The 11,954-nt window shown below is 37.5% G+C and overlaps 1 protein-coding gene across 1 annotated transcript in view; it reads right to left on the bottom strand.

Annotated features, from left to right (window-relative positions):
- ERP44 (endoplasmic reticulum protein 44) overlaps window positions 1-11,954 on the bottom strand; it is a 100,969-nt gene that overhangs the window by 8,432 nt on the left and 80,583 nt on the right. Inside the window, exons 9-10 of the mRNA XM_006886878.1 lie at window positions 6,195-6,306; window positions 5,112-5,253 (exon numbers count right to left, since the gene is read on the bottom strand). Of these exons, the coding sequence (XP_006886940.1) occupies window positions 5,112-5,253; window positions 6,195-6,306 (254 nt within the window). The remainder of the gene's footprint in view (window positions 1-5,111; window positions 5,254-6,194; window positions 6,307-11,954) is intronic.

Below are 11,954 nucleotides of genomic sequence, written 5' to 3' on the forward strand. Positions count from 1 at the left end.
CAATCTCTCTCCACTGAGAGTAATGCCGGCCTTTGGCTTGAATTGCTTTTAATGATGTGGAAGAATAACCCCTTATTGCATATAAGCATATTTTGTGGATCAATAAATTAATCATTATCTAACCTGTTGTCAGTATCTTGTTAACTTCCATTAATTTGAGATTTGATAAACCAGGACTGTAACTATAAACTACCAAAAACTTATGTAATAATGTTAGTGTTGTTGGATGTTGTCCACTTGGTTCTGACTCACAATGGCCCTACGCACAGTGAACAAGCACTGCCCAATCCTCCGGCAACCTCACAGCCACTGCTACGTTTCAGCTCTCTCCTGCAGCCACTGTATCAGTCCATTTTGTTGACGATCTTCTTCTCTTAGGCTGCCCCTCTTCTTGACCAATCATGACGTCCTTCTCCAGGAACCTATCCCTTCAGATAACACTGCCAAAGTAAGTGAAATGAAATCTCACCATCTCTCCTTCTAAGGAACATTTTGGCTGCATATTTTCCAATACAGATGATTGCTCTTCCGGCAGTCATGTATATTGAATACACTTCATCAACACCTTTTTTTTGTTTTCTACACTCAGTCAAGCTTTTGCATGCATATGAGAATGAAAATACACAGACTGAGGTCAGAAGGGCCTCAGTTCTCAAAGTGATATTGAGTATCACAGTGCTTTTTAATACCCTAATGAGGTCTTCTGCAGTAGATTTACCTAATCAAATGCATCCTTTGATTTCTTGGCTGCTGATCCCATGGACAATGACTGTGATTCGAGTAGAATGAAGTCCATGACAACTTCAGTCTTATCTCTGTGTATCATGATGCTTCTTATTGGCCTTATTTTAAAGATTTTTTTCTCCCCCTTTATCCTGAGGTGTAAATCATATTGAAGGCTACAGTTTTTGAGCTTCTTCAATAAATGCTTCAAGTCCTCTTCCCTTATAGCAAGCAAAGTTGTGCCATCTGCCTATCAAAGGTTTTTAATGAGTCTCCCTCCAATCCTGATGCCATGTTCTTCTTCACATAGTCCAGCTGCTCAGCTTATTTGCTCAGTACACTGATTAGAAGAGTATAGTCACAGGATACAACCCTGACACACCTTTCCTTATTTTGAACCAAGCAGATCTCCTTGTTCTGTTCATATGACTGCCTGCCTCTAGGGAACGAGCTCTGGTGACACAGTCTGTAGGGAACTGCACTGCTTGCCCAAAGGTGGCACCACTCTGATGGCTCAAAAAGCCACCAGCTTCTTGACTGGAGAAAAATGGGCACTCTCTTCCCATAGTATTTACAGCCTCCCGTCAGACGGTGAGTAATGAGCTGGTTCTGACTTGGCAGTAAGGAGAGTGAGAAGTGAGACCAAGAGTGAGTGAGTGCTCATGAACACAATGTCCTGCAATTTCCCAAGATTTAAGATCTACACCTTTGCATTCTCCATAAGGAAAGATAAACCTGTTTAAAGCCTAGATTCATCCGACATTTAGCTGTGATATTCCTTATTCCTTGTCCTCTTCTGAATCTAGTATGAATTTCTAGCACTTCCATGTGAATGTAGAGCTGCAACTGCTTTTCATTCTCTTCAATAAAACTTTGTTCGTATGTAGTAGTAATCAACTCCAGAATAGCTACAAATAAAGCTCTCTTCCAGTTTTCTTCGCATAAATAAGTGAATCTCCAGCAGTAGATCTCTTTTTGGAACACTTCTATTCTTTCAATTTCTTAAGTCTCATTTCTCACAAATACCTTCAATAAATCTTAGAATTTTTTTTAAAATTAATCTTTTGATCACATCAGTTCTTAATCATATGCTACTTCTTGAAAAGAGTGAATGTCAATGGATTCTTTTGGTCAAAAAATTTTGTATTTCCATTTTTTTCTGACACTTGGAGTATCTTCCCCAGGAGAATCTTCCTGTTTCAATTCAAAACTTGAATTTTTTTTTCTTCAGTACTTTCAGCTTGAGAAATGCCTAGTAAGTTCTTCACTTTTGGTTTTTGTATAAGGAACTGGTATGGGAATAGCTGAGTCTCACTTCTAACCACTTCATAAAGGAGAACTGTCCCCATCAACAGTCTCTATAGACCCAATCCAATAGCTGCTCTGTCAGACATGCCATCCCCACATACTCCTGCATCTATTTCCACCAATCATTCAGGTCCAATAGTCATTATTGATTCACAGACTTTACTCACAGTTATGGTACCGAGAATTGGGTTTATTAGAGGAATAGGTTGAGGAGTCAGGCAGGCAAAGAATATCACCCAGCACAAGTCCAGGTTTAACCTAGCAGTCCTAAGCCAGATTAACAGCAAAACACAATTCCTCAGTTAGTGAAAAGTCTCAGTTTCAGTTCAGCAGCACAAATTCAAGAAGCCTCTGGTTTCCTTAATCATCCAGCAAGGTTTGCCTCAGAGCAGTTACAAGTCAGTTTTTCTTTAAATCATCCAGCAAGCAAAAACTGTGGCCTTTATCTCAGGGCTCCTCTGGTTACATTTTGCCACAGTCTCTTCACAGCAGTGCCACAGCCTCTCCTCTATCCAGCACTGTAACAAGGGTCTCCCTCTACAGTATAGAAAGCATTCTCTCTTTTAAATTAGTTTCACAACTGTTGATGATTTGCAAGACCATGCGTCAGCAGTTAAGGTAACTGGAGACCAGCTGGGACTAACATAATGGCTAAAAAAAGTCATCTTTTACAATAACACCACAATTTTCTATCTCCAAGTCTTTGTATATTTCATTATAACACTTTGTCTTCTTGAGCCACCCTCTGCAATCTGTTCAGTTCTTTTACTTCATCATTTCTTCTATTTGCTTTACCTGTAACACTAAGAGCAAACTAAGAGAGTGTGAGATTCATTTGGTCTTTCTTTTTTGTCTTGCCTTTATAATGAATGCCCTTTTACTTTCTTCATGTATGATGTGTCTGATGTCACCCACAGCTGAAATGGTCCTAGGTTATTAATTTTGAATATGTCAAATCTATTCTTGAGATGGTATCTAAATTCAGGTATGATATAGTTAAGTACTAAGAAGTACTATAGTGAAGTGTACTAAGCACAAGTAACTCTCATGGACTTGTTTTCATTTTCTTCAGCTTCACTTTGAACTTGCATGTGAACAATTAGATGATACAGTCTTCAGCTGACCCCTGGTTTTATGCTGACTGACTGAAATGGAGTTTCTCCATTGTCTCTTTTCATAGATGCAGTTACTTTGGTGTATTCCAGAAGATGAGTCATCATTTATGTTGCTGGAAAAGCTATGTTCAGTAATCTACTGTGCAATCTTTGACCTTGTTTCTATAATCAAGGCCATACTTTTGAACGACTTACACTCTTTTTTTGTTTCCAGCTTCTAGATTCCAATCACCAGTAATTATCAATACATCTTAGCTATACGTTTTATCAATTCCAGAATGCAGAAGTTGGCAAAACTTTTCCATTTTTTTCATCTTTAATATTAGTAAACCTGCTGTTGTCCACGTGGTTTCAACTCATGTTGACACTTCACTGGATTTCCAAGGCTAAAAATCTTTACAAGAGAAAGTCTTCTCCCTTTAGTCTTTTTCCTTTAGTGGAGCTCATGGTTTTAAACTGCTAACCTCTTTGTAAGCATCACAACACATACCATACTGCACCACCAACTGTTATTACATAGATTTATTAACAGTTGTATTAACTGGTCTCTCTTGTAGGCAATTTGGATATAATCCTATCACATGTAGTGTTATACGTCAGGATAGATCTTGAAATGTTCTTTCTGATGAGACATATGATGCCATTCCTCTTAAATTTGTCAGCCTCAGCATAGTTGACCATTTGATTGTTCAATTCAAAATTACTAATACCAGTCCTTTTCAGTTCACTAAAGCTAGGATATCAATTTTTATATGTTCTGTTTCAGCTTGATGACTTTCAATTTTCTTAGATTCACAATGTATACATTCCAAGTTCTGATTATTAATGGATATTCGCAGCTTGCTCTTTTCATTTTGAGTTGTGTGCAACTGAAGACAGAATGTTTTACTCCATCTGCGGCACTAAGGCTGACTCTACTTGGAGGAAGCAGTCCTTCTAATCCAGTTGTATTGTGACTGCCTTCCAGCACTGCGTCATCTTCCAGCATTATACTGGACAATGTGCAATAGCAATTTATATCATTTTCCATGGCCAATTATTTTTCAGAAGTAGCGCTCTAGGCCATTCTTCCTAGCATGTCTAGTCTGGAAGCACAGCTGAAATCTGTTCCCCGTGGGCAATCCTGTTAGTATCTGAAATACCAGTGTCACAGCTAGCTATCAGCTAAACACAAGCTAACAGTATGACAAATTAACAGTTGAGAGGTAGACTGAAGGGGGAGAAGGAGGAAGACATCCTTCTTCCACAGAGTTGTTGATTGCTGTTGAGTTGATCACAACTCATAGCGACCCTATGAACAGAAGGCCTGAAGCCTTTCTTTCTTTCTTTTTTTTTATTATTATTTTTAATGTGTGTACCGTCAAATCAGACCTGACTGGTACAGGAGGCGATTGTTCCTCCTTCAGCAGAGCATCTGGTGGATTTGAACCACGCACCTCTGGGATTGCAGTGCAGCTCCTTGCCACTAGGCCATCAGAGCTCACCCCTAAAGCCTTTCTATATCGTCATTTATCAAAGTCCATAGAGCTTCCGGAGGCATGTTGTTTAGGAAGTGGATGCCACTCAGGCACACCTTGGGTTAGCAGTGCAACGCCCTTTGCAATATGAAACCACAACTCCCAATTAATTAACAATGTCTTATATTTTACTTAGGGAGTTCTGGTGGCTTGTTATTGTGTTGTGTACCGTCAAGTGGAACCAAGCCATAGCTGACTCTCTGGATGGTTTTTAGAGGAAACAAACTACACTTTACAACTATCTCCCCAACATACCATAACTCCCATACTTGACTGCCACATTCTGCAGTGAAAAAATGTAATAGTCATTCCAATCTTTTCTATCCAAATAAACAAAGTCTTATTTCTCCAAGGCATGATGACTTAAAATATTTAAGTAACTGTTTTAAGTTCATTTTTGAGACATACATAAATCATTTCCTAAAAAGAAAAAAAAAGAAATACTTACAACACATCCTTGAAGTCTCCAAACACATACATATGCCTGAAGCTGTCAATAGCTATTACGGGGCAATCTGCTGGAGTTTTCTGTATGTGTAGAAGAGGATGTCTAAATTTGTCACAGTCAGCATGCAAAAAGTTTATTGTACCTTAAAAGGAAAGAGAATTTGGAAAAGTAGATCAGAATTTTCTTGACTGTATTCTTAGGACTGTAAGTTCATTTTATAAAACGGCTATATATATATGAAATATATATAATCTTTTATAAAACCCAAATGCTACATATTAACATTTAAAAGAGGGAGCGATTTCATTCTTAGAATAGAGAGGGAAATATGCTTTTACTTACAAATTACATGAACGCAACTTGAATTTGAATGCTTTGGGGAATTTCTGATTGCCCATAAATGGGTAATGATTTGCTTTACAAATTACTCAGGTTCTAATGAGCGAATTCCTGAAACTAACCTATGAGTTGTCCCCAAGGGATTACTATTCTATCAAATATTCCCTTCCAGTGTTTACGGGGTGATTTTTAATCCTGGACTGTGAAGGACATGGCTCTACACAATGCTTCCATTTATTTTGTTTTACTTTTTTCCCTAAATGCAGAGGGTAAGTTGGTGATCTCTCCAATTTCTTTTTTGATGTTTTGGAAAAATTGATAGACAACTACTGTACTTCCTTTTCTTTAGTAAGAAATGTTTATCAGACTGTGCATGCTTTCTCAACAATGTCTCTGTGAGTATCTATTGGAAAGGGGCAGGACAGCCATCAATTGACCGGAACAGAATTCCCAAAATAAATGTCTACCCTGGACTTGGTTTTCATGCTACTTCATTTACAAGTGAGACTGCACCCTCTCCTGCCCAAACAACTGTCCTCTTATGTATACAAGTTAAATCGGAGGGTGAAGAGAGTTAAAAGTAACTTGTTTTTAACCACCTAAACATATTTATAATTGGTTTTAGCCAATCCAAACATGAAAGGAAAGGAATGATGGAGGGAGGAAGGGAGGAAGGAGAAGAGATGGGATGAAAGACCTAAAATGGTAAAGAAAGAATGCAAATAAACACCTTAATCGGTCTACCTTTTTCACTTATTAATTGCCGGGCTACTTCATTCTGGAATATTTCTAAACTTTCTGTATCTTCTTTCATGTGGAAGAGTATAAGAAAAGGCAGTCCTTCTTCTGTCAATTCCTGTAGAGAGCAGTGTGCAATCACAATTATCAAGGCCTTGCTATTTAGATCTCTAGCTATTGTTTAGGCAAGAACAATTCTGCATCCAATTCACAAGACATGCAACAATTACAACCATTGGGGGGAAAGGGTTTAAATAAACATAAGTCTTAACAAAATAATGAACTCTGGCCCCCCAACTCCTAAAAAACCAGATTTGCAGGGATCTACAGGCCTTGGTCTGCTGCAGAAATGACTCTACCTTAAAGTAGTGATTTAGTCCGTTAGCTAGTACTAGCTGAAGTGTCTCAAGGGGCAGCTATGGAAGTCTTATGGAAGTTAAAATGATGAAATTTAGAGTTGACAGAAAACCAAAACTTTATGTTTGGAAAAATAGAATAAATGTTGCCAGTCTTTATTGATAGTACTGAAAACTGGAGTGCAGTAACAATAATAAAAAAATTCTTTAGTTATCAAACCAAAAAGAACAAAGAGAAAAAAACCCACAATATACAGCCAGTTTTCAATCAATATGTAAAGCTTTCAATATTATTAGCTAGTGACTGTTACTTTGTATGCTTGTATTTTATATACTTTTGTGTATGTATACACACAACTTGAAAGTACCTTGAAAATTATAAAGTGCAATTAAAATTTATTGTTATAACAACAGAGAAAACTGATATCTATCTAGACAGATATCATTTATTCTAATCATTTATTCTACCTGACAAAAAGGTCTAACACAGAAGAACAACCCCAGAAAAGGCTTCGTAACAAATTATTTTCATCAACCATCCTTTTAAGAGTCTCTTTATAACTCAGAAAGGACCTTGGCAAAGGTAAAAATTGTTTTTAGTCTTAAAAATAAAACAAACCAATAAAAAATCCTTCAGAATCTCAGGCTGGGACCAATATCTTTTACTGAATAAGTTTTCTTTTGGTCTTCTGGATCCTTTTTTTTTTTACATTTAAGACTATTTCATTTAAACATAGGAAAACCAAATACATTTACATAGGATGCATTTAATTAAGATATAATTTATCTACCATAAAATTCACCTTTTAATATGTACAATTCAGTGTGTTTAGTATAAGCACAAAACTGTGCAACTATCACTACTGTTTAATTCCAGAACAACTGTATCATTCAAAAAAGAGACCTCTGAAATGTGATGCAGACTAAAATACCTCTTCCAGGAAGTCTTTCCATATCATCTCTGCCAAAGGTGAAAAAGAACTCTGCTCTCTAAACTCTCAGATATAGTATCAGTGCCTTTATTTGATAGAGAAAATGGTCTTTATATTAAGTCATAGTAAATATTGGAATTTAAAAAAGTCCTTTGAAGATGCAGAATCTTCCCTTTTGCTCACAGTTTTGTATATAATAATGTACAATTAATTTATGATTAAATACAGGAACTAATGTTGCTAAATAAACATTACTTGGGAAAGAAGTAGTTACCTCTTAAAATGTGGAAAGAATATACTTGGCTGGAAGTCAGAGAACTGGCTTCTGGTTCTGCATTTATATAGAACAATACTCTGGGCAAGACACTGCACCTCTTTGTAACTTAAATTTTCTCATGTGATTAACATTCTTCAACAACTGCCAAAGCAGGTGCGTAATTGTGATAAGTTACCAAGTGGCTCTGATGGCCTAGTGGTAAGAACCTGTGCTGGAATGCTGAAGATACACAGTTCAGATCCACCTGCTGAAGGGTTAGCTATGGGTCAGTTCCGACTCTACGGTACACAACAATATGGCCTGGAACAGGCACACCTTAGTCTCCAGATTGACAGCACTGCTCTTCAGTACTTTCAAGAGGTCCCTGATAGCAGACTTTCCCAATGTAATTCATCTTTTGATTTCCTGGCTGCTGGTACCAAGAGTGCTGATTGTGGAGCCAAGCAAACTGAAGCTGTCAACAATCTCAATCTCTTCATCATCCATCCTAATGCTGTTAATTGGCCCAGTGGTGAGAGTCTTCATTTTCTTGATGTTGAACTTCAATCTATATTGGAGGCTACAATCCTTGACCCTCTGCAGCAAGAACTTCAGGTTCTCCTCAGTTTCAGCAAGCAGGATTGTGTCATCTGCATAACAGAGGTTGTTGATGAATCTTCCTCCAATCTTGATGACACACTCCTCCTCGTACAGCCCAGCCTCCCAAATGATCTGTTCTGCATATAGATTGAAAAGGTATCCCTGGAGTATACATGCAGTTTTTCCTTGCTCTGTTCTGACAACTGTCTCTTGGTCCAAGTATGGGTTTCACATAAGCACAATCAAATATTCTGGGATTCCCATTTTTCTCAGAGTTAGCTACAGTTTGTGGTGGTCTACACAGTCAAATGCCTTTGTATAGTTAATGAAACAGAGACGTTCCTCTGGTACTCTGCTTTCAGCCAATATCCATTTAACATCAGCTATATTATCCCTAGTACCATGGCCTCTTATAAACCCAGCCTGCACTTCTGGCAGTTCTCTGTTATGTGCTATTCCAGTCATTTTTGGATAATTTTCAGCAGAATCTTACTAGCATGTGATATTAATTATATTGTTTGATAATTTCCACATTGTTAGGTCACCTTTCTTTGGGATGGGAACAAATAAAGATCTCTTCCAGTCAGTTGGCCAAGTGGTTGTCCTCCAGATTTCTTGGCACAACCTGGTGAAAACATCCAGGGCATCATTTGTTTGTTGAAATATGTCAGTTTGTATGCTGTCAATTCATGGAGCCTTGGTTTTTGCTAATTCTTTCAGAGCAGCTTGAACGTCTTCCTTCATCACTATAGGCTCTTGCTCATATGTTCTTTCAAGAAATTCTTCTGTGTCAGCCAATTCCTTTTGGCTAAAGTTAAAGAAATCAAATCCACAGGAACCAAAATTTGACCTTGAGTCTATCCCACTAGAATCTCAGGAACAGGTTTGAGACCTTGAACACCAATGAGTGAAGACCAAATGAGCTGTGGGAGGACATCAAGAATATCATCCATGAAGAATGCAAAAGGTCATTACAAAGGCAGAGAAGGAAGACCAAGATGGATGTCAGATGAGACTTGCAAAAATGCACTCGAGTGCCGAAAAGCCAAAGCAAAGGGAAGAAATGAAGAGATCAAGGCGCGGAGGAGAATATTTCAAAGGGCAACACGGTAAGAAAAATTAAAGTATTATAGTGAAATGTGCAAAAAGCTGGAGTCAGAAAGTCAGAAGGGTCAAACTTGCTCAGCATTTCTTAAGCTGAAGGAATTAAAGAACAAATTCTAGCCTAGAGTTGTAATACTTAAGGTGCTTTGGGCAGAATATTAGATTATCCAGGAAGTATTAAAAGAAGATGGAAGGAGTATACAGAGCCATTGTACCAAGAGGAATCACTGTATGATACACTCAACTTATATACCTAGCCATTAAAAAGATAAGACGAAAAGAGTCTTATTGCACAGAGGTTGAAGTTTTCATGAACAATTTGAAGCACACATGGTAATTTTTTAATGAGCTTTGCAACTTTAAAAAAAAGTTTGAAAGCAACTGTCGGATCTAAATCTTTGTTCTAGTCCTGTACCTTAACTCCTAATGTATTGTGGACGCTGCTGACAACTAAAAGCCTGAAAAGACACCCATGTGAGTATCTATACACAGGCTGCTCTTGACTTAATGCAAAAGACCCATTCTAAACAACAATAAAGAATTAGAATCCTAAACAAAGGTAAATAGTTCCTTTGGAAAGCAACCTCAAAAAAGAATACAGAAGAAAAAAAAACACCTCTGTTAAACAGAAAAACACTGTATGGTCACTGAAATTGGACTCAAAATTCCAAGCGTTCATATAGAAATGAAAACACTATAATGCTACTTAGAAGTGCTAGAAAATTTGGGGAAGAACAAAGTAGAATCAAGGAATTTTGGAAAGAAAAGAAACTAAAAAACTTAGTGAAACATTTCTTTTTTCTTATCACGACAAAACAAGATGTTGTACAAGTTTCATCCAATTCATCTAATTCAGAATCCCAAAATATTTTAAAATATGGTATTGTTATATAAAAGTATAGCCAGTACAGGATAGACAGGCATGCATATAATATTTAAACTTTCTGGTTTAAACAGATTAATCACAACTCATGAGAAGCCATTTTTAGAACTCTACGTGACTTGAGAAATAGCTACCATCAATGATAAGTAGGTTGTCCAAGTGGCAGTACACTAACATGCTTGGTTGTTTGGATTCTCTTCTGGTGCAAACTAAGATTCCATCTACAATGTTTTGGATTTGCAATAGTCTGCCCAAGCAAACAGACCCAATCAATCTAATACACACTTTCATAATTTTGATCTGAAAAATTCTAAAAAAGCTTACAAGGATGAAATATCTATGGGCACATATTTCTGCTTCTGGAAAGATAGAATAGATGCATTTTCCCTGTTACATCTATGAAGTACAGGTAAAAATTCTAGACATTACAAAAAATAAGAGTGAAAAGTAGAGAGAAGGCAGATCAACTAAAGAGATCAGGACATGAGAAACAACATGGCACTTAATAGATTTTTCTTTCAGCCTTATTTATCTCAGGCTGAGTATCAGAGAAACCTCCAATCTGGAAGTACCTACTGGTGCTGGGTGGGGGGAATGCAGAAAGAGGGGGAAGTTTCAAGTGAGCATTCCAATTTTCCTACAATGACCAAAACTTACTAGAGCTAAAGGTTTCTCTCTTCAAGTTTTGAGGAAAGAAATACCAAAATTCAATAATAGAAGAGTATTTTTCTAAGCATTTCAAGAAATACTCAGGTAGTATTTTAAGGAGTTTTGAGAAACTGAAGTTTTGTTGCTATTTTGTAGCTGTGCGCTAAACAAAAGGCCATTCACCTTTCGTGATTTGAATCCCAAGGAGCAAGAAAGGAAGATAAGTCTCTTCCCATTAAGAAATCCAGTGAAGAGTTACTATGAGTCAGAACAGATCTAATGGTACAGAGTGGAAATTTTCCACAATATAGTACCTAGATAGTTCTTTCACAAGCTAAACTGTAACTCCCCAAAACTTCAATCATCATTCTCAGTGTTTGGCAATTAATATAACACTCCCCATTGTATAATTCCCCAAGATACAACTTGATCCGATCAGTCAGCCAATTTTAAGAGGATTAGAATATAAGGGACCACCCTTAACTCAGGCTGCAGCCATGATACAATGTAAGGAAAGTTTCCCTGGGGTGAGGCCTGCAATTATCTTTTATCTTACAAGAGGTGAAAGAGGAGAAAAGCAAGCAGACAAAGTGGGGCTTCAGCACACCAAGAAAGAAGAGGTAGAGTACAGTGCATCTTTTGGATCTTAGGTCTGTTCAAGAAGCTTTTAAAGACTTAAGGGAGGAGAGACACCAAGACATATAGAGATCCCCAAAGAACAGTATGCCTACCGATGCTGACCAGGCACAAGTACCTACATCTGGAACAGTGAGAGAGAGCTAAAACCTTCCCTTTAGAGCTAGCACTCAGAATTCTGATTTCTAGCCCCCTAAAATGTGAACAATAAATTTGTTAAAATCATCCATTTGCTGTGTTTCTTTTATAGCAGTACTAGGTAACTGTTGCTTGTGACTCATAGCACTCCTATGTACAACAGCCCTGAAACCTGCTCTATCTTGTGCCAACCTTATTGTCTCTGACACACCT

The sequence above is a fragment of the Elephantulus edwardii genome, unplaced genomic scaffold (assembly GCF_000299155.1).
Source record: "Elephantulus edwardii isolate Elephantulus edwardi_28Jun2011 unplaced genomic scaffold, EleEdw1.0 scaffold00052, whole genome shotgun sequence".
NCBI lineage: Eukaryota > Metazoa > Chordata > Mammalia > Macroscelidea > Macroscelididae > Elephantulus > Elephantulus edwardii.